The sequence below is a fragment of the Sturnira hondurensis genome, unplaced genomic scaffold, assembly GCF_014824575.4.
Source record: "Sturnira hondurensis isolate 20B ecotype Veracruz unplaced genomic scaffold, ASM1482457v3 Scaffold0021143, whole genome shotgun sequence".
Classification (NCBI taxonomy): domain Eukaryota; kingdom Metazoa; phylum Chordata; class Mammalia; order Chiroptera; family Phyllostomidae; genus Sturnira; species Sturnira hondurensis.
In genome coordinates this window covers 21340442-21366234 of record NW_028093774.1, presented here as the reverse complement: position 1 = coordinate 21366234, position 25793 = coordinate 21340442, and the positions used below count along the sequence as shown (strand labels likewise).

The 25793-nt window shown below is 38.9% G+C and overlaps 2 protein-coding genes across 8 annotated transcripts in view; both read left to right on the top strand.

Moving 5' to 3' along the window:
* The first annotated feature begins 2336 nt into the window (after window positions 1-2336).
* Window positions 2337-19058, top strand: PTGR2 (prostaglandin reductase 2). Of its 5 annotated transcripts, none has more exons than XM_037031425.1 (10): window positions 2337-2470; window positions 5835-5919; window positions 7434-7552; window positions 10021-10212; window positions 12404-12574; window positions 13976-14185; window positions 15011-15132; window positions 16004-16091; window positions 17124-17163; window positions 18083-19058. In XM_037031425.1, the coding sequence occupies exons 2-10, from the start codon at window positions 5883-5885 to the stop codon at window positions 18166-18168; spliced, it is 1065 nt and encodes a 354-aa protein (XP_036887320.1). In that variant the 5' UTR covers window positions 2337-2470; window positions 5835-5882; the 3' UTR covers window positions 18169-19058. The 5 variants fall into 5 exon arrangements, with proteins under 5 accessions (XP_036887320.1, XP_036887324.1, XP_036887321.1 ...); XM_037031429.1 differs by having other exon boundaries at window positions 5832-5919; XM_037031426.1 differs by having other exon boundaries at window positions 2461-2557; window positions 5832-5919.
* Window positions 19059-20637: 1579 nt separating this feature from the next.
* The window catches only part of ZNF410 (zinc finger protein 410), a 32780-nt gene continuing 27624 nt past the window's right edge, over window positions 20638-25793 (top strand). For 2 of the 3 annotated variants that reach the window (XM_037031110.1, XM_037031107.1), the window contains exon 1: window positions 20638-20745. The gene's annotated coding sequence lies outside the window, so the exon portion shown is untranslated. Of the gene's footprint in view, window positions 20746-21795; window positions 21882-25793 lie in introns of all 3 variants that reach the window. The other variant, XM_037031109.1, reaches the window with a different exon arrangement.

Sequence of the window (25793 nt, the reverse complement as noted above, 5' to 3'; positions counted from 1 at the left end):
CTTTGCTAGCCTATGGCTGCCGCTGTGGTTGGGGCAGGCATATTTGTGGTTGGGGTGGCATACGTGTATAGTAGAGTCCAAAAAAGCCCAAGCTATTCACACATGTTTGGCTGACCCTGGGGTTGCACAGATGTGCATAGGAGACTGAAAAAGGCCCTGTAGAGCTCTGGCTAGTATGGCTCATTTGGTTGGGTGTCAACCCCTGGACAAAAGAATTGCTGGTTGGATTCCTGGTCAGGGCACATGCCTGGGTTGTGGGTCCATCCCTGGTCAGGGTGCATGCGAGAAGCAACCAATTGATGTTTCTCTCTCACACATGGATGTTTCTCTCCCTCTCTTCCTCCTTCCCTTCTTCTCTCTCTAAAATCAATAAGCATGTCAGGTGAGGATTTAAAAAGAAAATAAAACTAGAGGCATACTTGAACACAACCTGAGTATTGTATGTGTTTCCTTAAACATAAACATATCTGTCAACAGACTTACTGGTTTAAGCTGTTTGATGATACTTGACATTTTTCATAAAAGCAAGATGGATCTTTGTTGTCACAAAAGCCCCTGTACTCTTGGTTGAATCCAGGGTAAGAGGGACAGTAGAACAGATTTCTTCTTTAAGAAAGGTGTTAGGGTATACACAGAGAGCAAGGAACTTGAATATACAGTTGATCCTTGAACAATGAGGGTTCAAACTGCGCTGGCCCGTTTGTACGGGTATTTTTTCAACTGGCCCAGGCAATTCGAACCCGTGTTTTTCAATTCTAGGCAAAAACCCTTCATTCTATCTGTTTTTGGTATAGATTAATGAATTTCTATTTCATAATGTTTATAAATCATTATCATAATTATTTTGGTGGTCAAGTTGTCCCAGAGTTAGCCAGCGGGATCCCCTTCAAGCTGGCTTCTGTGTTCCTATGACGTGCATCATCATTTTTTGGTAAAACTTCCTTAATTTCTAGCAAAAAAGATGTTACAGGATCATCTGGAATAGGGTAATTTCTCCAAGGAGCCCTAATTCTCTTTTTGTGAGCATATTAGCTACCTGTTAATGCATAACCAACCATCCCAAAATTTAGCAGCTTAAAACAACAAATAATTACCTGACACAGTTTCTTCTGAAGTTCAGGAATTTGGGAGAGGTTTAGCTAGGTAGTTCTGGATCAGTTTCTCTCCTCTCCTAAGGTCACAATTAAGATTCTCACTTCTTGACTTTTTGGATTGAAAACTCAATCTGGGAGGACAAAGCCCACTTGATTCAACGAGTTCTCAGGCCCTCTAGCATCAAGAGCGCCAAATTTAATATGCAGCTTCTGTTCTACTCTGAAAGACTGGTTCTTTTAAGATCCAGTTCTAGACTACCTTGATTTTATGCTATTATTTTTAGTCTGTTTGAGCATTTTCTTTTTCATCACTTGGCTCAAATTATTACAACAAAGGTTACTGAAAGTCTACTTGTACAAGACTAATAAAAGAGATAAGCTCTGGCCTATAGGAATTTGCAAAGTAGTATAATCCTACTTCTTTCCTGAAACTTTCTCAAAGAAGTAAAAATTTCAGCCCTGGCCAGGTAGCTGTTAGACAAACCTGTCCTGCTAAGCCAAGGTTTGGGTTTGATCCCTGGTCCAGGCACACAGAGCAGTCAACCAATGAATTCATGGATGAGTGGAACAACAAATCAATGTTTTTCTCTCTCTAAAAAATCAATAAAAATGTAAAAACTTTTCAGAGGTGAAGCTATTAGGAGTTCCAATTTGTTTAATGATTTTTACATCATCTTTCAGCAATTGAATATCAATGATATTTTTGCTGTGCTATTAGCTCTATCATGAATACAATGTAAAAAGCAATTTTTTTCCACCAGCTCTGGGGTTCCAAAGCTGTCCTAGAAATAAATAAGCCTTGCTCAACTCAGTTCAGCACAAAAGGAAGCAAATGCTTTAAAGACACAGTGCCCTGGGCCAGCAGTCTCATCGAGAGGATTTTAATCACGGCACTGCCCCACAACAGCCAAAAGATGGTCCAGTAACATCAGCTCTCCGAGTCTGTTTCCCCAATCATAAAATAATGGGTAGGCTCTTTCACTACGATTTTCCAGTCCAAGTCTCAGGGAGAGGTCCATAAAACGAATAAAATTACTTCAAGAACTACCAGAAGTGAACTTACTGGTTAAGGTTGAATGATTTGCTCTTTGGGTGCAAGCAGTATGGACGGCCATAGAACAACAGTCCAGGTAAATTTATTAATACACTCCGCCCAGACATGTGACTGTCAAAGTTCTGCACCATCTCCGTCTCTCGCGGAAACAGGAGGATCAGGAATCCTGCCTAACCTTCAGGACCCGACCCTGTGAGCTAGTACCTAGCCGAGTACCTAGCCGTAGGCCTGCCTGCGTGCTGAGCTCCTACGGCCAAAGGCGCGCGGCGAGCCCCTCGCAGCCCCGCAAACCACGCGATATTTCCTCCGGGGCTCGGCGGCGGTGAGTGACGAGCGGAGGCGGTCGGCCGTGGTCGGCCGAGGTCGGTCCCTGGGGGTGGGGAGTTTGTAGCTGGGTTCAGCATTCCAGGTAAGTTGAGATCTAGGAGCCAGGGTGACCTCTAGGTTTCCTCCTGGCGCTACTGGCGTTACGCCTAGGATATTAGGGAATGCTGGAGAAGCAGAAGCTGGTGTTTTTTGTTTGTTTTTGTTTTTAGAATTGTCGAGAGTAATCAACCTCAGGATTGGACATATTTGTTTAAGGGGCTTCTGAGACGTTGGTTTAACACATTTTCTGAGCACTTACCGTGTGCTAGGCATAGGGGGTGGTTATAAATCTTGGAACAACGGATACGAATCCCTACCCTCTTGGAGTTTGCAATCTGGGAAGTCAGCTTGAAATTCTGGGTAGAGGTAGACTGGGTGATTTCCGTATGAGTATTTGGTAATGGGAGCCATAGATTTCCACGCTTTATAAATAGTCATTTGTGGCAGAATAATTGAACGAGATCAGGATAGAGAAAAGTTTTATTAAAAGGTGTTAGGAAACTCATGGTATGTAAATCATGCGCGTTGTGTTTGAGTGTGGATTCCAGGGTCATTAGCAGTTGTGCAACCACGGGCAAGTTATGCTACCTCTCAGCCTCTCTTTCTTGGTCTATAAAATGTGGAAGCTGACAGTACGGACCTCATAGGGTTAGTGGGTGGAGGGGTTAAACGCAATGATGATGTAAAGCCCCTAGCCCAGTTCTTGACACTTAGGAACAGTCAGGCAAGAGGTCGAGAGAACAAGATCCCACCTAATTAGAATGAGCACTTGCACTCTGCTCTTCCCAGTGCTGCGTCCTTCCTCTTACACTAGGCTGCAAGGTAGGCACTCGGATAACAAACTATTTATGACCACACCAGAGTGATTTTTTTCAGTTGATCATTGATCTGGTATTATTGTTGACTTACTTAGCACTAATTAGAAACCCAGTTAATATCATACCAGGCAAAGACGGTTTGTTAAATGTGAGTTAATAAAGACTCTCCTTGATCCCCCAAAACACACACACACACACTTGGGACGAATTTTACACCACGACCACCACCCTTCCTTTCCTATCTAGAACTTGGTGTGCCATATTTTTCATTTTAATTTTGTAACTAAATCAAGTTTTTAATATCTTAAATTTAGTGTTTGTTGTGCTACTGAGGGATAGTGTGTGGTTATCTGACCTTAGTTAATTGTAGTATTTGACACTTGAAAACTTTCTAATTTAATACAAATGGAGGAAAGTTGAATGCTGTACTTTTCATGCTGATAAGCAGTATTTGGATAAATCTGCAGTGCATGTTTTAAAGAAATGAAGCAGACATTTGAAAGTAATTAGCAGATAAATATGAAACTTCATCTGGAAAGACTCCTTTGATTGAAAATTTAGCTGTCAAGGTGCTTTGATAACCACTTAAAGGCAGTTAGTTATCTTTGGACCCAGCATCAATCTGGAAATTTCTGTTTTTCAGTACTTCCATAATGTACACACAATGCGATTCAATAGAAAATTTCTTTTAAAAATATATTTAGCTTTATAAGACATTATGGACTTCTTGATGTGATGAAGTAAGCCACAGCACCATTTTACCAGATTCTTATGTAAAAATGTAACCTGCATCTAATCACAGCTCTAGATCTAACTACCAAAGGTACTGGCAGAGATAAAAGAATGAAGTAAATGACACTATGAGGAAGCAATCCAAGGATATTTTATAGACAAACGGATTAAGAAAATGTTTCTTCAACAATCAAGGTCATGAAATAAAAAAGGAGCGGGAGACTCAGTGTAGTATGTGGACCTTAAATTTTGGTTCTAGTGAACTCACTGTAAAGGACATCCCTGAGACAATCAGGGAATTCGAATACACACTAAGTGTTAGGTAATGTTAAGGAATAACCTGTGCTATCAGTTATATCAGGTTAATGGCATAGCATTTATGTTTCAAACAATATGTTATATCAGAGATGCGTAATTGAGGGATTTTTAGGTGAAATAGGATGATATCTGGGATTTTTAAAAAAGATCTTATTTATTTACTTTCAGAGAGAGAGGAAGGGAGGGAGAAAGGGAGAAAAGCATCAATGTGTGAGAGAGACATTGGTTGGTTGCCTCCTGCCCACCCCCACCCTGGGGACCCTGCCTGTAAACCAGGCGTGTGCCCTGACTGGGAATTGAACTGGTGACCCTGCAGTTCACAGACTGACACTCAGCCCACTGAGCCACACTGGCCACGGCTGGGCTTTCTTCTAAGAGGAAGTTGGGAAATGCAGTCTTTTAGCTGGGCAACATTGTATTCGTAAGGAAAGAATCGACATTGAGGGAAACCAGTCATTAATGACACAGCCAGTGAGATTAGAAACACATTCCAAAAAGTAAGGAAGCAAGTAGGACGCTTATACATGTTCTTCATTCTACTTTACATTATGTCACTAACATCAGATGTTTAGGTCCTAATTAGGAGCAGATTTCTCCTCTAGCAGAAGTTATCTACTGGAGAGTTGCATGTCATTGTATGGCTTTATATGTAAAAACTCTGTTTGGGGATGATAATAATGATACTTAATAAGATTGTTAGATAAAATGAGTATGTTAAATATTATGAAATATTAAATTAATATATATATATTATAGCACTCACAACAGTATAACCCTGTCACACTCACTAAGGCTTGTTCTTATCTTTACTGATGGGTACAGCAGGCAGGGCTGTTTCCCCAAAGTCAGATAGTTCCAGCACTGGAACTTCATTTTGCTTTTTTCATTAGCTCAAATTGTAAACCCAGAATAAACTGGGTTTATTTATTTAGCTCTTCTATATTATAGAATTTCTTATAAGGTGAAAATTAATAAATGCTTTTGATATATTACTTTTATAATCAGCAAAACTGTTAACTCATTTCCATTTTGATAAATGAGTAAGAGAATTTTGGAAAATTTGGTTATATCAAACAGCTAGGGTTTATATTTTGCTACCAGGCTAACTGGCTGGCTCTGGAGGAATATATGGTGCTGTTCTCTTTCGATCAAGCGGCAGTAGGAGGCTTAATGCTGCTGGTACAAAGGTGAGTGTGCTTGAATTGTGAGGCTAGGACATCCTGCCCCTCTCAGTCTTCAACAGGCTTGTTCCTGTGAAGCAAAAATTCTAATTAGACTTAGTCCTTCATACATTTGCTTTAGGAGATAAACTCTTTGATAGGAGACTATATCTTTGGGGGTCTAAATATGATTTTTCTCTTTGTTCAGAAACACAAAGGTGCTTCTTTTTAAATTTTAAATTGTTTACTATTTCCAGACTTTCTTGTGATTGGAAATTTTTTCTATCAGTAGGAACTACTTTATACAGAAATCTGGTGAGGTCTCCGTGCGAACAAGGCGATGATAGTACAGAGAGTGGTACTGGACTCCCGACCTGGTATGTATTTATCTCTGATGAATGAACAGCTGTGCTCTTTGATCATTGTTAATGCACATGGAGGAACAGAAGTGTCCATATCCTGCCATGTGGGAAATTGAGGTAGGAAGATATTAACTCTAGCAGAGATATTAGGAAAAATTCTTTAAATGATACCATATTCAGTTTTTCAAATGATGACTTATCAAGGCCATTGGTTGAAAAAATAAGGTTTTTTAGAATTGTTATACCATTTAAAAGGTTATATTACAAATACGTGGCTTTTGTTTTTTCTTTATAACATCAGATCTTAAAATCTGCTTATTTTGTTTTATGTGAAGAGCACTGACCTACGTCTGTGCTGACCTCCAACCTGAGTGAGTCATAGAAGCAGGTATAGAAGTAACCTGATAGGCTTGGGCTCATGCTGCTTCGGTATTATTATCTGTCTAGCATGTGGCCTGGGAAGTCACTTAACCTTTTTTGACCTCAGTTTTAGTAAAGTGAGCAGTTAGATTAAAACCTTTGCATTTTATTCCCACTTTAGAAGCGGGCTGATTCAATGAATAAAAAGTTTGTTTATGTTCAACATAACTGAGTAAGTGTACACTTTTAGTGATGACATTTTCTGCTTACTGATTTTTCTTTTTTAGAAAACTGTTAACCTTTTTTTCTTTTTAAAAAATTAATTAAAGTTTTTTTAGAGAGAGAAAGAAACATCAATTTGTCGTTCCACTAATTTATGCATTCATTTGCCCTGACCAGGGCTCAAACCCATAACCTTGGCATGTCCAGAGAACGCTCTAACCAACTGAGCTACCTGGCCAGGGTTCAGGTTTTTCTTTTCATATTTCAAATTTCTAATTTTTAAGATTTTACTTTTTTAAAAGATTTTATTTATGTATCTTTAGAGGGAAGGGAAGGAGAGAGGGAGAGAAATATCAATGTATGGTTGCCTCTCGTGTGTCCCCTGCTGGGAACTGGCCTGCAACCCAGGCATGTGCCCTGACTAGGAATCGAACCAGCAACCCTTTGGTTCACAGGCCCGTGCGCACTTAATCCACTGAGCTACACCAGCCAGGGTCAGATTTTACTTTTTTAAAAATATACATTTATTTAAGTTTCTGTTTTCTTAAAATGAGGAAGGAAAGTTCACCTATTTTCTTGGACTGATGTGTTTCTGCATCCTTATAAATTTTAATTTTTACGATATTTTCAAAAGCTGGCTGTGATATTTCATTTTTTTGAAATCCTCCTAAATTTTAAAGCAGATGAAATGGTTTACCTGTAGTCATCTTAGAAAAGAAATTTTAAAGTTGACAAGAATATTTCAAAGGATCTCCTTGGAGAAAATGGGCAATTAGGACTATTTAAAGAAGTTGTGTTGAGTTACAAAGAAATTACAAAGCAATATGGATTTATTCATGCCTCAGTTAAACGAGAGTGCTTTGAATCCTAGAGTGGCCTTTTAAAGAATAATAAATAATTGTATAGGAAAATGAGTTTTTATTTGATATTTTTACCTAATATTTTAGGGAAGAATGGCAATCCAGTGGCAGAAAACTTCCGAGTAGAAGAAGTAAATTTACCAGATAATATCACTGAAGGACAAGTACAAGTCAGAACTCTTTATCTTTCTGTGGATCCTTACATGGTAAGGATCAGGATTTTGTGACTTGGTGAAAATTTATTTTACTTTTTATATTTTTTATGTATCATCTAGATTTTGTTGTGCCATGTCCATGATTAATAAATGTTTGATCAATTATATTTTTATACCTATGAATTATAGATTGCCTTTTTTATTCACTAGTGTTATTAAGGAATGTTATAGAAGCAAAAAGTTTTATTAATAATTTTTAAAATGATTTTAGAGGAAGGGGGAGAGAGAGATACTGATTTATTGTTCCATTTATTTATGTATTCGGTGGTTGATTCTTATATGTGCCCTGACCAGGGGGGATCAAACCTTGGCATATTGGTACAATGTTCTAACCAGCTGAGCTACTTGGCCAGGGCAAGGAGAATTTTCATAATAGCACAATAGTGTATGAGATCAATTAGGTTCTTCCAAGTGTCCAAATCATTCCCCAGTAGTAAGTAAAGCTTGAAGATAGTAAATTAGGATTGAGAATTCTCTCAGATTCAGTTTAAAAGATCTTATTTCTATCACTGTATCTACAGGGGCCAGCATGGTGCTTATTAAGTATTAATTGAAAGAACGAAGAAAATCACTTCTTTCCCCATGTGGCCCTGCATGGTATGGTGTGCCACTCCACTTGGGAATTGTAGGCAATCACTTGCTTTCATTAGACATTGTTCTTTTTTTAAAAAAAAAAAACGTAAGTGACTTAAAAAAGGAATCTAATGGATATTAAATCATTGAAATTTTGTATCATTCCAAATTCACAACTAAATTTAATCACTGTATATATAGCATTTTGTATGGTTATAGTTAATGTGTATATGCTATTTTGATTTCTTGAGTTACTTTATACACATAACTTCATATGCAAGACTAGTGGAAATACCAGTATACTGGTGGTCAGATAACATTCTATTATGTTGACATCATTCCCTTACCTATAGGGAATTACTTGTTCTACTTTTTCTCTTATCTTTGTTGGAGTCAGACGCTTGGTCTGGCCAGTATCCAGTAGCTGCTGAGCTAGCAGAAACATAGCGTGTTCCCATAGAAACTTCTGCTTCAGTTTCCTACTTGCTCTTTTCTTCTGCTGAGCTGAACCAAACCGCCCTTGATCAAGCAGCCTTTCATCTTTTCCGTCTCCTGGACCACACTGTAGGCCTCTGCATCGTGGCTTCATGAGAGAGGCAAGAGTGAGTCGAAGAGAGGAAGGGAGCCTTGTCTACTTCTCAGGAAGTCTTGAGCATTAGTCCCACGAGAGAGTGTGGCGCCGCTGTGGCATTTTGTCTTTGCTGAGTAAAAAGAACATCCACCGGAGCGGAGGAGAATGACTTAATAATGCTCGGTCTGAAGTTTTCCCTGTCGTCAGGCTATTGTGGGAAATCGAGCAGTTGGGAAGAGCTTAGAAATGCCTTGGGAATAGGGATTAGAAATGGAAGAGGAGTTCAGAAGGGATGCTGATAAACAACTGTATAAAGTTTCATTTTTTTGTGTTATTTCTATTGGTGAAGTGGAATTGTGAGGTCAAAAGAAGTAAGTACCATTATGGTCCATGTTACTAATTTGTTTTCTACAAAAAGTGGGCAGTTTTGTAACATTATCAGTAATATGTAAGTATACCTAATTTGCCACAACCCATTGGAACCACTGGCCCAGGAGTTTGTATTAGTTTTGCTAGCATAATAATATGTAATATTACTTAAATTTCTTTAATTGTTTATAAATGTTAACAGTTTTATTAAAATATAATACACATATAAAAAAGGCGTGGTACATTTACACAGTGGAATACTATGGCTATAAAAAAGAAGGAACTCTTACCCTTTGCAACAGATTATTATGCTGAGCAAAATAAGTCAGTCAGAGAAAGATAAATACCATATGTTCTCACTCATATGTGGAATTTAATGAATCAAATAAACTGATGCATGAAGTAAAACCAGAGGTATGATACATGGAACAGACTGACAGATTTTAGAGGGGTGGGGGGAACTGGAAGAGATTAGCTAAAAAGCATATATGCATAGACCGTGGACATGGGGACTTGGGGTGGGGGAAAGCTGGATGGAGGGGGACAGAGAGGAGGGGAAAATAGGGATGTCTGAAATAGTGTCAATAATTCTAAAAAATTTTTAAAAGAAATAATACACATATCATACAATTCGCACTTTTAAATGTACAATTCATGTTTTTGGCCTATTCACAAAGTTGTAGAATTATCTCTACCATCTAATTTCAGCAAATACTTACATTCCTTTTTAAGTGACTTCATTACTTGTTAGAGAGGGGATACAATTTTTTTCAGAATAAAAAATAACTGGAAGGAAGATAGAAATTAAGATAAATTTTATCTGTTTGACTAACACTTTACTTAACATTACTTATTATATATCTTTCTTTTAGTCACTGGGTAAATTAGTAAACTGGTTCAGTATTATTAGGCAGAATCATCCCTAATCAATGTGTCTTCTTTTTAGCGTTGTAAAATGAATGAGGACACTGGGAGTGATTACTTAATGCCTTGGCAGCTGTCTCAAGTGGTTGATGGTGGAGGTGTTGGGATTATAGAAGAAAGCAAACACGCGCATTTTACTAAAGGCGATTTTGTGACTTCTTTCTATTGGCCCTGGCAAACCAAGGTTGTTCTGGATGGAAATAGCCTAGAAAAGGTGATGTATTAATGTAAAGTATATGATTTCCCCCCCTGTAATTCTTACTTTGTGCCTTTGGCTTTCAGTTCTGTTTGTGGTATCAAGGAAAAAAAATAAAAGCATACGTTTCCTTTTAGATAGCTGCAAAAATGTGGACTTTGTTACTATAACTTATATGACATTTCTTAGGGTATCAGTAAATGGTATTTTTTCCATGTTTAATTTATTTTTTCAAGTTTCACATATATGAAGTAAAACCTGAGCTATAAGCATCGAAAAAACATTTTATACTAAGAACCAGAGACCCGTTATAGTTGTATGCTTTAAAGTTTCCTGAGATATGGACACTTTAGAAATTCCTTTGCTTTGTACTTGAAATTCCATCTTGTGTCAGAAATCCTCAGTTTGGTTTCGGTTATGTTAACCATGTGAACTTACCAATACTTGTCTTTTTTGACCTTTAAAAACTGGCAGCTTCATGTACAGGGCAGGGCAAAAGTAGATTTACAGTTGTGATATGAAAAAATGCAATAATTAGTAAATAATAATCCAAAAATAAACTTTGTTCTCTGTACTCAAAACTATAAACCTATTTTGCCCCCCAAATTCAACCTAATATGTGTCATCAAGGAAGTTATTGTATATCTCTGAACTTTAGCTTCCTCATGGGCAAAATGAAAATGATAGCTATCTTACAAGTGAATGTGAAAAATAAATGCTATGACAAATGTGACTAAGGTTTTATAAAAAGATTTATAAAATTTTTGTGCTTTTTATTATTACACATTCTTATAATTGGTTAAAAGTAGCTGTTAATAAATGACATGGGGCATTATGCAATCACTTGTCAACTTACTAGTACTAGTAAAATATATTTAATGAGAAATGTCTTAGCCGGAAATGAAAATGCAGTAGGCAGCAGTTTGTAGCTTTCCCCATCATTGTGTCATCGGGGGAACTTGAGCAGTGCGGGAAACTGGAAAGTGCTCTGGGAGTGGGTATTAGAAGTGGGGAGGGTGGATTCAGAGGGACGGAGAAATGGTATTTGCTGAACACAAATTAACTCATGCTGTTTTATACCGGCTTTAATAATAGATATGGCCTACATGAACTATTTCTGCACACTGTAGACCTTTCTGTATAATGCAGGTTTAATATATCCATTACGTTTACTCACACACCAAATTTAACTGATAGCCATTTAAAACTGCTTTATACAAAATGACCATTTTATTTCTCTGTGGCGGTTTAACTTCAAATCAAACTAAGGTAGTAAATCTTGATTACTTTCAGTGATTTATAAAATTTTTACAGGAATTCTTTTTTCAATTTTTAGAGAGAGGGGAGGGAGAAAGAGATCTCTGGTGTCTCTTCCTCTGCTTATGAAAACGTACTTGTTAACCATGTGAACTTACCAATACTTGTCTTTTGGACAAGGGATTGGATTAGGGTCCCACCCTTGTGACCTCATTTAGTCTTAATTATCTCCTTAAAGGCCCTACTCCAAATACTGGGGTGGGCAAAGGTAGGTTTACTGGAAAACAACGTAATAATTAATGAATAATAATGCAAGAATAAGCTCTCTGTCTTGTGTAATCACAACTGTAAAGCTGCTTTGCCACCCCTGTATAGTCAGGTTAAAGGTTAGGTATCAACAAATGAATTTTAGGAGTGTTGATGTAAGAAATGTCCAGACCTATGAGAGAATTTGTGTAAGAATTTATTTGAGCCAAACTGATGACCACTGCTGTGGAGCAAGATTTCAGATGTTCTAGAGAATAACAGCTTTACATCTTCTATGTATTTTGAAATTAAGGAGTGAATGTAATGAAAATTACAAGAAGGAGGGAGAAAGCAAGGCAGCAATTAGATTACAGGATAGTTAACAAGATTGTGTTCTGTCTTCAGGTTGGTTAAGCTTATTTCAAAGGAGTGTTTACCTAGTTGGATAAAACCAGTGAACAGGGCTTGCTAAAGGCACAGATAAACATTTCACTGAAGAAGTTACATGCATGGGTGACTACTCACCACGACCTGCCCAGTTAGGTATTTATGAACATGTCGCCCTGTGAGGCTACTTTCTGTCAAGCTGCCTTGTTTTTCCCTGCCCACAGGAAGACACAGTCAGTCTACAACAGGTTGTCTCTACCTTGTTGATGTAAACAGAAATTCCTACTATTATTTTTTAAAGGTATGTATTTCATTTTAGGTAGACCCACGACTTGTGGACGGACACCTTTCATACTTTCTTGGAGCGATTGGTTTATGTGGTTTGACGTCCTTGATTGGAATACAGGAGAAAGGTCATGTAACTGCTGGCTCTAATCAGACAATGGTTGTTAGTGGGGCCGCTGGTGCTTGCGGATCCCTGGCCGGGCAGGTAATAGTTTCTGAGAATGGTTTCTAAAAAAAAATGGTCGTGATTAAATCTCTGGGTACATGTATATAATTTGAAATAGGAAATTGAAGAAATTGATAATATTTTACACATTTCTGGTAGAAATGATATTATTACCTACTTAGATTCTCTTCATAACAGTATGAAAAATGTTATAGGTTTTTTATCTTCTTCTGTGATAGCCAAAAATAGACATGGGAAATGCTAGAACAATATAAGGAAGAAAATCAGAGTACCTGTGTGGAATTCATGAATTAAAAAATAAAACTCTTCAAATAAAAAAGCACTTACCAGTTCTAGAAATACAGTACATATTATGATAGAATTTGATAAAGTGATTATACTTGTGAACAATAGCCTTTGTAGTATGGAACCACTGAAATAGGACATTTTATCTTAGTAGTGATTTTGGTTATTCCCAGGCCTGAAAAATATTTTAGAAAAAATTTTGAAGATTTATTTATCTTTAGAGAGGAAGGGAAGGAGAGAGGGAGAGAAATATCAATGTATGGTTGCCTGTCATGTGTCCCCTGGTGGGAACTGGCCTACAACCCAGGCATGTGCCCTGACTGGGAATCGAACTGACGACCCTTTGGTTAGCAGCCTGAGCTCAATCCACTGAGCTACACCAGCCAGGGCTATTTTAGAAAAAGTTTTAAAAATTAATTTATTGAGGTGACTTTGGTTAATAATATTATATAAACTTCAGGGGTACAATTTTATAATGTGACATCTATGTCCTCCATTGTGTGCTCACCACCTGGTCTTGTCTCCTTCTGTCACCCTGTATTTGACCCCCTTTACCCTGTTTGTCCTCCCCTTCCTCCCTCCCTTCCCTCCTTCCCTCCCTTCCCTCCTTCCCTCCCTTCTTTCCCTCCCTCCCTTCCCTCCCTTCCCTCCCTTCCCTCCCTTCCCTCCCTTCCTTCCCTTCCCTCCTTTCCTTCCCTTCTTTCCCTTCCTTCCCTTCCAGTAACCACCATTCTGTTGTCTGTATCTATGAGTTTTTGTTTGACCATTGGTTGCTTTTTGTTTTCTATCCCACATGTAAGTGAAAACATACAGTTCTCCTTTGCTGAAAAATACTGAATTGCAAGTTAGTGGTATTTGGGGTCGGACTATTCCTTTTACAAAATCAGCTTTAAATTGTGAGGCTTTAACATTCAAAGTCTAATTATATTCAGTCTTAATGTTTTTAAGAATGATGTTATATGTGTTCTCAGTTCTTTTGATTTCAAGTTACTTTTAGATGAAAGCCCTGAAATCTAACCTAAATGTGATGAACACTCTCATATATGGTACTTGTAATATCTTATATGCTTTCACATTTTAAACTTTAAATGTGACAATGGAAAGTTGTTTAATTTTCAAAAATTTCCCCCCTAGATTGGCCACTTGTTGGGCTGTTCCAGAGTGGTGGGAATTTGTGGAACACATGAGAAGTGCCTCCTTTTGACCTCAGAACTGGGCTTCGATGGTGCAATTAATTATAAAAAGGAGAACGTAGCAGAACAGCTCCGTGACTTATGCCCAGCTGGTGTGGATATTTACTTTGACAATGTTGGCGGTGACATAAGTGATACGGTGATAAGACAGGTTGCTTGATGATTTATTTGTTATACATTTGAATATGTTATTTTATTTGATCTGATATATCTTTACCTGATACTGAGAGAGGGGAAGAAAAACTTTATAAGATTGTAGGGTTTATTGTGAAAAATAACATAATGATCAGTACTGTTGATTGATACAGAAGAATTTGTTTATATATCTCCTTCCATTTGTTTGCCGGTTTGTAGTGTAAGCAATTTCACTTCTTTGCTAGCAATATTATAGTTCTCTTCTTTGCTAGCAATATTGTATTTCTCACCTGCAATTTATTTTTGTGAAAAATTACAGTTGTGTTGTTCAAGTGGTGAAGTTCTGATTCCCAACTCACCATGAACTGAACTCACAGCCATTGTCCCTAAATTTGGGTAGGGAATGGGGTTTCAAAGATTGCAGGTATTTACGTATTTTTGTTGACAATCTTATTAAATATAAAACCATCTATTAGCACTGTGTTGTCCTTTACTACAAGGAAAATTGTTTGCAACTGAGGTTGAAGTATTTAAATACAAAGAAATACTCTGCTGTGATTACTACTAAAAGTAGCAACAACTACAATAATGACAACTAATGTCATTCTTTTGCTGATTACCAAATTCTTATTTACCTCCATGCTCATTTGGAGTAGACTTACTTTCTAGTGGATTAAAACTTTGAAATACATTTAATGGGTAAATCTTTAAAATGAAATCAATTGATTGGCACTAAAGGATTAAATACAGGGGTCAAGGAGGGTTTCTTTGAGAGAGCCATAAAACCATGCAGAGGAAGGGCATTTACCCTTGGGTGTAAGCACCAGTTTTATCTGAACAGATGAATCCGAACAGCCACATCGTCCTGTGTGGTCAGATTTCTCAGTACAACAAAGATGTGCCTTACCCGCCTCCGCTGCCTCCTGCTGTGGAAGCAATCCAGAAAGAAAGAAACATCACAAGGTGTGTTCTGCCCCCTTCCCGTTATTACTGGATTCCAGGGGTTTAGGAATCATAGATGTCTGTGAAATGTATTATTCTTCCTGTATGATTTTTCCTTATTAAATAAAACTTGAAAATACACAATTTAAGCTGGTTCAGTGTTTGGATTTTGGTTAACTAGTTCCTTGGCAGAAAATTTTTTAAAAATGGCATCTCTTCTATCAATCTTTTTCAAGTCCTTTTTTATAAGAGATAGAAACTCAGTCACATTGGCTTAAGTACAAAGGATATTTATTGTATCTGAGAAGTCCGATATTAGTACAGTACTGGCTGAGATTTGGCTGGAGGGTTTGCACAGTGGCGTCATGACAGTTTTTCTCCACCTCTGGGCCGTGTGTTCTTTTGGGCCGTGTGTTCTTTTGGGCCGTGTGTTCTCCACCTCTGGGCCGTGTGTGCTTGCTCACAGCTCTCCTCTTCCAGCAGCAAGAGGAGGACTGTTATCTCTTAGTCTTATATTTTACCAGGTTAGCAATCCAAGCAAAAAGAGAACAGCTCTCACCTTGCAGTTTTATCAAGCCCCAGAGCTAATATTTGGTTACTCACAGCGGCCCAGCTTTGGTCACATAAGGGTGGGGAAAAGATGTTACCCACAAAGTAAAATCACAGCGCTGTCACCAAATGGGGTTGTAGGTGCTGGGCAGACAAAACAATAGCAGTCCACTATACTTGTACTTGTGACTATACTTCTGAATCTATATCTGACCAGCCTCTGTGTAAAGTCTGGATGTTTGAAAGATTAAGAGATTAAGTAGAGTTCTGCAGTGACTTCATTTTGGACTCCTTTTATTCCCTCACTGGTCTCTAATCATTATCCTTTTCTTTCCCATTATAGAGAAAGATTTATGGTGCTTAATTACAAGGACAAATTTGAGCCTGGTATTCTACAGCTGAGTCAGTGGTTTAAAGAAGGAAAACTAAAGGTAGAATTTAATTCCGTTCTTATTAATAGCATTCTTCCTGCTAGTCGATGTGCTTTTGTATTATCTGAATTTATCATAGCAAATGTTCTACTTTCATAATAAAGCTTCATATAAAAGGGAAGTATGCTGAATATTATAAAGTACCTCCCAGGTGATATAATCTCCTGGTTGAGAAACCCTTTCTTATTATTTTCTTTATCTAAAATTTTATTAATCTTTTACTTTCCTTAGGTTATATTATAAAATCAGTAGATTCTTTCCTTCAAATTTTAATACTTATTAATTTAACACACATAGAATGCTACTATGTGTTAAAAGCTGTGCTTTCTCAGGTCTTGTAAGCGCCTCCTAGGACCCCACCTCTCCACCACCATAATTATTACTTTCCTGCCCTCCTGGGACATCGGATACATCTCTTAGTTGTTGATTGGATATCAGAAGTTACTAATCTGGAATCCGTAGCCCCTGACCTAGCATGTCGCTAAAACTTGCAAATGATTTGGAGAGTTGTATGTATCTGGCTTATGTACTTTTATTTTATTTTATTTTTTTTTTTGGAAAAGAGGGCATATTGTATAGATTGTGCTGTTAACACTAAAGATTAGACAAAGGAAAAGTAGGAGTTTATTTAAAAATTAATTGATAGGAAACCTTTTGGGGCTACCTGTGTGAAATAATATACAATTTTTGCCCTGGCCCAAATGGCTCAGTTGGTTGGAACATCATCGCATAACCAAAAGGTCTCTGGTCTGGTTCAATTCCTGCTCAGGGCACATGCCTAGGTTTCAAATTCAATGCCCCGTTGAAAGAGGCAACTAATCGATGTCTGACTGTATGTCTGTCTCCCTCTCTCTCCCCCTTCCCCTCTCCTTCAAATGAGAATAAAATAAATCTTAAAAAAGAAAGAATATCTATTTTTAGACAGAAAGTGCTAAATAATATTTATTGCTGCCTTTTACAAACATGGAAACTATTAAGTAGAAGTATTAAAATCTAAAGAAGAGTACTAAATATAGTTATTTTGACTTACAGATCAAAGAAACTATGATAAATGGATTAGAAAACATAGGAGGTAAGATGAATGTTGATTTATTTATTATATACATGTGTACAGCACAAATAATCTCTTTTTTCTTTTAATTCTATTTCCATGGTATTTTAAAAAATCATTTCTTTTTTTCCTATAAAACTTTCCTATAGTTTTCCTTAAATATCTCAATGAAACTCCATGGAAGTTCAACTTAGTGGTATTTAAGAGGTACTTTTTTACACTTCAAATTATAAAGTGTTTCTTTGCTTTCATAAACAGCTTATTTTAAAAAAAGAATTGTGAAAGTCATTTAGCCTCTAGGTAACTTTAAAAAAATTTTTTTTGATTGAACAGAAAAAGACATCCCAAGATTATATTAAGCAAATGTCAATATTTCAGTTTTTGGAGGTTTTTTGGGGCTTAATTTACAGAGAGTCCAACATTCTCTTTTGTTTGTTTTAAATGAAAAGGATTAATCAAACTGATATTTTTCTTTTTCAAAAATAATTTAATATATTTGGTTACTAAATTTATCAAACAGAAATATAAATTTCACTTATTTTTCTGGCATATCAGATGTGTATTTCACTTAGTAAAACTTTATGATTAGATTTCTGATACTTTTAACTGTTATTTAAAAATTTGTTTTGCTGACATTTTATCTTCATACTTATTTGCCTCTAGTCTTCAGACTCTGAAAACTGTGAATGTTAAAGTAGGCACCGATTGAACATTTCTAGTTTGGGTAAAAACAGTTATTTAAGATGCTAATTGGGTTAGTTTGTCCTGTAATTTTGCCACTGTTTACATGAAGTTTCTTTTCATGACAGTTTTTTTTCTATACTTAATATTAAAATCACTGAAGTGACTTTTCAAATTAATTGTGTGTCTGACTTACTGATAAACATATATGATAGTGACATTTCTGTTTTCAGATAACCTAGTTTCTTTTTCTTTCCAGCTGCATTCCAGTCCATGATGACAGGAGGCAATACTGGAAAGCAGATAGTTTGCATTTCAGAAGAAACCTCTTTGCCATCTCCATAAACATCTTCATTAAGAAAATACAGATTTCTTTCCATTTTTCACAAAGATTTTCAAGATACATTAAAAAAAACCTTAGAGTACAGATAGCTTTTGATTCAAAAGCAGGTGATTATTTTCTTAGTTGCAGAACATAATTCTTTCCTATATCTTTAATATTATATATGTACACTAGATCCAACATATTACTTATATTAATAAATTGAAGTCAGCATGATCTATTTTTATTAAAACTATTAATATGATATTTTAATTATATTCTGAAACCACTAGAGATTTGATACAACCGTTTGTTAACGGATCATACAAACATTTAAAAAATTAAATTTATTGTAAATGGAATGGTTGAGAAGGCACCTAGTAAATATTTGTAGAACTAGAAATGTTATACATAATTTTTGAACTGAAACTTGGCATGAGAAGAGAATTAGGATGGCCTTTCCATATTGTAGATGGAAAACGGACTTCATGCCAGGGTGTTTGGGTAGGGGTTTGGGGGAATTCAGAACTATGGACAGTTTTTGGGATAGGAGAGCAGAGGCTTTGTGTTGGGAGAACTATGAGAAGATAAGAGGTTGGTTAGGTTGATGGAGAGACTACATTTACTGCAGAAGATGATCTATCTGTGTTATGCCAAATAGTGTACTGTCTAGCCTAAAAACCCAAATATTTATTGATAAAAGCATATGTCTTTTTTAGGTTAGCAGGCATGTACTGTCAAATACTTGTCAAGATTTCCAGGGCAAATAGATATTAACATCACTTGGAGTTTTAGGTGATTAAAAAGATTGAGACAACAAAGACAGCTTCAGAAAACATCAGGACTGAATGGGCAAATTAACAAATGGTTGTAAACATGAATGTCCAAGACCTACTAATGTACCTCTACATAAGAGAGGTGGGGATGGGGGAGGTGAAGGAGGGTGTGGGGGGATAAATGGTGATGGAAGGAGACTTGACTTGGGGTGGTGAACACACAATATAGTATACAGATGATGTGTTGTGAAACTGTACACCTGAAACCTGATTAATTTTGTTAACCAGTGTTAGCCCAGTAAATTCAATAAAAAGGAAAAAAATAAAGCAGTGGTTCTCAAAAAAGAGTTTGTTTTACTAATTGTAATCAACCCTTTAAAACAGTAAAATTGAGAGTAGTTTTCTGTGTCTTGATGGTTATGGTCACCTGTTTACACGCTGCAATATACCTTTGTTGACAGCATTTGTAGAAAGTAGATTTAAAGTGTGTTAGTAATCAGTCATTCCAATTGACCTCAGTGGCCTTCTCTTTCTTGTTTTTTATACTTTTTCTGGGCCATTTCATCTCGAGGGCTTCATCTCTGTACGTGGATAATCCTCCAATGTACATCTCTGATTTTGACGTCTTTCTTACTAGAACTCAGGACCTTTTACTTCCATGTAAATACTCATTTAGCAACTGGGATAAACTTGTTTTGTCCGAAGAGGAATTATCTTCCCATGAACTGTGTTTCTCATTTGTTTTTTTTTTAATTTTATTTATTTATCTTTAGAGGGGAAGGGAAGGAGAGGAGAGAAATATCAATGTATGGTTGCTTCTTATGAGTCCCCTGCTGGGAACTGGCCTGCAACCCAGGCATGTTCCCTGACTGGGAATGGAACCGTGATCGTGTGGTTCACAGGCCTGGGCTCAATCCACTGAGCTACACCAGCCAGGGCTCCTCTTTTGTTTTTTAAATCAACATTGCTTATTCTTGTACTCAAACTACTACTACTATTAAGCATTTATATGCCTGTCATCAAGGCTTGTCTTCAGTCCTGAAAATGTCTCTCTTAGAGTACTCTTTAATTCCTATTGCCACTGTCTTCGCTGAGTTCTTCATGTTTCAGAAAGCAGCAGTATCAAAAAATGAGTAATTTCAAGAAGTCAGTCAAACTCAGAGCTCTCAAAGCTCTCAAAGCGATGGCATCCAGCCTGGAACTCAAGTGTTCTAGCCTCCAGTCAGGGCACCCGAGAGCTCTTTAAATCCAAATATGTGGAACCCAGACTGTAGAGAATTCATATTCCAAAAAAGTTCTACACTGGAGTTGAGACTCCTCTGTCCCTGTGATACACAAAACAGAACTTGATCCTGCAAGTTCCCTTCTCGGGCAGTGAAGCTTCGAGGTCCTCTTCACTTGAGACCTAGGGTAAATGTTTAAGTGCTGACCTTTTCTTTTGCACTCGCCTCCGCTGTGTTATTACTGATCTCAGCGAACAGGAAAAACTACCCCATCCACTGCTGCAGGCAAGCAATGACGTCATGGCTAGACTTAACTGACCCCGTTTTTCTGGCTTCGCGGACCAAGGAGCCCAGAAGGCCAAGAGAGAATGAGTAGGAGGTGGGAGACCACCGTCCTTTCCGTCTTGGGGGGCGGAGCCCGGCCGGCGGAACCGGCACCCTGCTGGGCATACCCGGCCGGGAGGCGAGAAAGTGGGTGTGTGCGTGGGGGGCGGCCAAACTTCCTGTCCCGGGTTCGGGACTGCTTCCGGCAGGAGCCGGAAGACGCTGTGTGTGGACGGAATTCGGGACTGACGGGCGGACGGCTGCCGGCGACGGGCAGGTGAGGTCCGGGGTCAGCCAGACCACGCTCGCTAGTCCAGGTGGACCCGGAAAGGGTGGGAGCCGGTACCGGCTCCTCGGGGGCTCAGGCTGAGTTCGCCCCCGGAGAGGACAGGGAAACCGTCCCCCTTGGGCACCTTTGCGGGACCTGGCGGACCCGGGAGTGGCCAGTCTGTAGCCTCAGGGTTTGGACCTTTCTCCTTGCGGGGTTTTGAGGCCAATGTTTCGGCTCCTTTGCTTGGTTCCTGGAGCCGATGCACGGAAACTAGACCGTCCTGAGAAAGCCGGAGTCATCGGATCCCCTGGGCGGGGGCTCCCGGACTGCATTCGCAGTCGAGGCCTGCCTGCAGACCTGGGGCCTTACACGAAGGCCGTCGTAATCAGGGAATAAGATGCCAAGGGGACTCTGTCCTGCATACTTCATCCCAGAGCTACTACTGTCTTTTTTCATATATCCCATTACTTTCTGGGTCTGGAAGAACTGAAGCTGTCCATTTGGAGCGGATGGACTGCGGGTTTCTGCTGCGCCTGCGGGGGTTGGGGGGGGCGGTGGGCTGTGAGTGTTTACAGCTTGTGTGCATTTTGCAGGTTGAATTTAGTCCCAGAAATTTCTTCAGATGAGAGAATCCAGTTTATTAAAGTTTACTCCTCTTGCTCACGAGGCTCAGAAATGCCGTTTAGGCACTATTTAGAAATTAAATATTATTAACTTGGGACCTAAGAATTTGCACCTCTTCCTCTTTGGCAAAAGGTCAACGCAGCGTATTTGCAAAGAGAATAAAAGAAACATTTTGAAATAAAGTCAGGGACATTTTGGTATTAAGGAAGAAATCCAACTTTGTGTTATCTTAGTGTGGACAGAGCAAAGTCAACTAAACCAGCAGTCAGGAATTTAGGTTCTAGTTTTTAAAGTTTTGCATCTTAAGTAGATGCCTAATTTTTTTGTAAATTACTTAATCTCTAGGTTTTGGCTCCCCCCCTTCCTCTGTAAATTAGGGGTTTTACCTATTTATTCAGCAAATGTTTTCCTGAGTGGTTACTTTGTACACAGCATTGTCCTGGGTTAATGGAAGAAGGGTGAATAAACTCAACAATCCTAACCAGTGAGAAAAATTTCCATGCTGTGAAAACACCAAGGTAAGGACACATGTTCTGCCTGGAGGGGATCAGAGAGTCTCCCTGGAGGAGATGGCATTTGAGTGGGATTTTAAGGGCTAGGAAGGACTTCCCAAGATCAGAACTAGATTGGGGGTGTGTACGACTGGTTGAAGAACTTTCCCAAGCAAAAGCCCTTGAGCACTGACAAAGACGAGTGTGTCCATTTAATAGCCAGTCCAGTGTGGGCCAGAATAACAAGTGTGTTAAGGAATACAGTAGATGCTGGAACGGGAACAGTGTTTGAGGACAGGTGGAAATGCCATGCTCAGCAATTTGACTGCCATACTGAGGCACTGAACTCTGAGTAAGCGGACTGATGCAATCATTTCCGTGTTTTGGAAAGGTAACTGGAGTGGCTGCGTAAAAGACGATGGGCCAGGGGAATTTGAAGGGCTGGGTGACCAGTTGGAAGCCTATTTTAATAGTTTAGTTGAAAAATAATGAGAAACCTAAATAGGACATTACAGTAGGAATAAGTTTGGGGGAATTAGAACCACTGGGATTATTTAGAGAGGGATTGTTAAAGACCTAGAATTTGCAGGTGAGTGGGAGGAAGATTGGGCAACAGAAAGAACAGGTTTGGTGGGGGGGGGCGGATTATCTGGATTTTGGAAATCATTACATTTGAGTTGCTGTTGGATATCCACGTGGAGATAGTAGCAGGCAGTTAGAAATGCAAGTCTGAAGTTCAGAGGAGAGGTCAGAAATAAAGACAAAAAATTGAATTACAAAGTCATTCATTTATTATACAGATATTTATTCAGTGCCTACTAGGTGCTTACAGGGAAGTGTGTATGGAAGCCCTTTAAGCTCACAGTAAAGACAACCTTAGAGCTTCACAGTACCAGAAATGACTCTAGGAAACTAAAATTCCTTACGAATTGCATAAAGTACTGTGCCAAGCAGTGTGCTAGGTGCTGGAGATGCGGTAGTGAACAAGACTAGTCCTTTGCCTAGTTTATGGAGCCTACAATTTAGGGGGTAGCCAGACAGAAAATGAATATTGTGTAAAACCAAGTGAAAGAATTAGAAATTGTGATGAGTGGAGACAGTAGACATAGAAAATAAAGGGGGGGGGTATGGAGAACCTTCTTTGGATGAGGTATTGGGAAAGCCTTTCTAAATGAGTTAACAGTTAAACTGAACTCAGAAGGATTAAAACAATCAAAAGAGCTAACGGACTGGAGAGAGGATAACCTCTGCTTTCCTAGGAGAGGAAATGGGTCATCTCTATAAATCCCTAATATGAGAAACAGCTTAATGTGTTCAAGGAGCTAAGGGAGATTCATTGGGCTAGAGTTTGGGGAGCAAGTAAGGGAGGGTGACTGCAAAGTGTGGTTGGAGAGACAGGAATGGCTCACATAGGTTCTTGCAGGCCAGAATAAAGAGTTTGGATTTTGTCTAGACACAATGGAAAGCCTAGAGAAGAGTTTCAAGCAGGGAAGTATGTATAAGATTGACGTTTGAAGGTATTTATTGCTGTGAAGAGACTAGAATGGATGGCGGCAAGAGTAGAAGCAAGGAGATGGTTAGGAGGCAGTAACAGTGCTTTAGGTCAGGAGGTGATGGTGGGCTGGAGTGGGGTGGTGGCAGTAGAAAAAGACGTAAGTGGACTTGCTCTGTTTTCTCTTGTGGGGAAAGAATCAATAGGGCTTGCAAATGAATTGAGTATTGGGAGCAAAAGAAAGTAAGTAATAAAAATTACTCCTAAATGAGTTAAATGGTGGTCTGTGAGTAGAGGTTTGTGGTGAGAGGGGATGGCAGGAAATGATGGGAGAAAGGCTTGGAGAGAATTTGGTTTGGATGTGTTAAAATTGAGATACCAAGTTAAAGTCTTAGAGATGTTAAGTAAGCAATTGCATGTACAAGTTTGCAGCTCAGGGAGATCTGGGCTACAGATTAACATTCGGAGACCATATTTAAAGCCCAGGTACTGGATGAATTCACAAGCGGGAGAGAGTAGAGCAAGAAAAGCGGGCCTGAACATTATCCTGAGAAATAGGAATATTTAGGGGCTGAGTGGAGGAGCATTGGAGTTTTCCAAGGAGACTGGAGAAATGGCCAAGAAGGTAGTAGTGAAATGAGGAACACGTATTTTGGAAGCAAAAAAAGTAGTGTTTGAGGAAGGAGGCCATGCTTCTGAGAGACCATGCCAGTTATTGTTGCAAGTGACTAAGTTACTTCAGAAGAGAAATTCACCACAAGGATGTGGGCAGTTCACAGGACCGGAGAACATGCCGAAGGCCCTGGCTTTACAAAGGACAGGAGTATGAGCAGCCCCCTGGGGAGGTTGCTGACTGCGCTGCTGGAATGGATGGGCTGCTGCCCCATTTTTCAGTCCTTAGTTACTTCTCTGAGGATTCACATTGAGGAAAAGTGTGGTTTGTTCAGTATGGGTCACGTGTTCAATAGTTGGCCAGGGGAGAAAAGCACACCTCAGTCTACACTTCCGCCAAGAATGTGATCAGTGGGTGAGGGGCAGATCCCCAAACAAAATGTAGATCCTGTCATCCAAGCAGGGGAAATGAATGTAGGACAGTCAGAAACAACAGTTGTCCATTGCAAAGGTCAAGGAAGATGAGGACAGCAAAGTATCCATTGGATTTGGCAACATGAAGATCATGGGTAATCTTTGCAAGAGAGGTTTCGGTGGATTGATGGAGTGGACTGTGATTGGAGGTGAAAAAGTGGAGACGATTCTGATGAATTTGGTTTGTAGAGAATTAGGCTTGTAGAGGATACGGTGATTGGAATAAAATTCAGGGCTATGAGAATAGAGCACCCAGAAGATCTTGAGAAGATGAGGGGGAAGGCCCAGGGTAAATCCTACAGTTTCTGAGACTCTGGCTTCACAATTCTTCATTCCAAGTTTCTTTCGTTAGTATGTGTTGCTACTTCATTAGAATTTATGTAATAACTCCCACAATATGCTGGGTTTGTTATGGAAAGTTACCTGATTTTTCTTTTCCCAGCACAACTAAATTTTATACCAAAATTTAAATTTCCTTTAAAATAAGTTTTAAGTTTTGGTCTTTGTAATTCACTACTATTAAAATTTTTGTTTTAATTTTTTAACCATTACTGACTTGCTTGGGTTTACATCTGTGGTCAGCCACACGTAGAGACGGAGGGAGCTGAGAAGCAGATTGGTTCCTGATAGCAGGGGGACTAATCCTTTTGGTTGGAATCATGTGCTTTATTTTAACCTTTGTGATGGTGACCAGTTGAGGGGAGCACCACCATGTTTCTCAATTTCTTTCCTTTTTTTCTTTAAGATTTTATTTATTTTTAGACAGAGGGGAAGGGAGAGAGAAACATCAGTGTGTGGTTGCCCCTCACGTGTCCCCCACTGGCAGCCTGGCCTGCAACCCAGGCATGTGCCCTGACTGGGAATCAAACTGGCGATCCTTTGGTTCTCAGCCCACGCTCAGTCCACTGAACTACACCAGCCAGGGCTCTTTCCTCACCTTGTTCTCCTTTCTGAAACTGGGTCAAGGTGAAGGCATTGTTGACCTCCCGGAAGTTCCAGCAGTACTGATAGTCTCAGCTTTGTTTTGTAGGGTGGAATCACTTTGCTTTGTAGTGGTTATACAATGGTGTTCTGTTTCTTTTATGAAGCAAAGTAGTTAAAGCCCCTGGTCATCTTTCCCTTTGGAATGCACTCCCTTCTGCCGAGCAGTTAGGGGACCGAGGCAAGAGACCTGTGTCCTCTCTGTTCTCCTGTTGCTTGCTTAGTTTATTGTAGATTGGTTTTCCTTCCCAGTATTTCCCTGCATAGCCTGCATTGGTTGTATAGGCCATCTCTACCATAGGGAAATGGTGTGACTATTGAATCCTGTCTGGGATATGAGTTCTGCGTTGGGGTTTGGGACGTAAGACTTATTTTCTTTG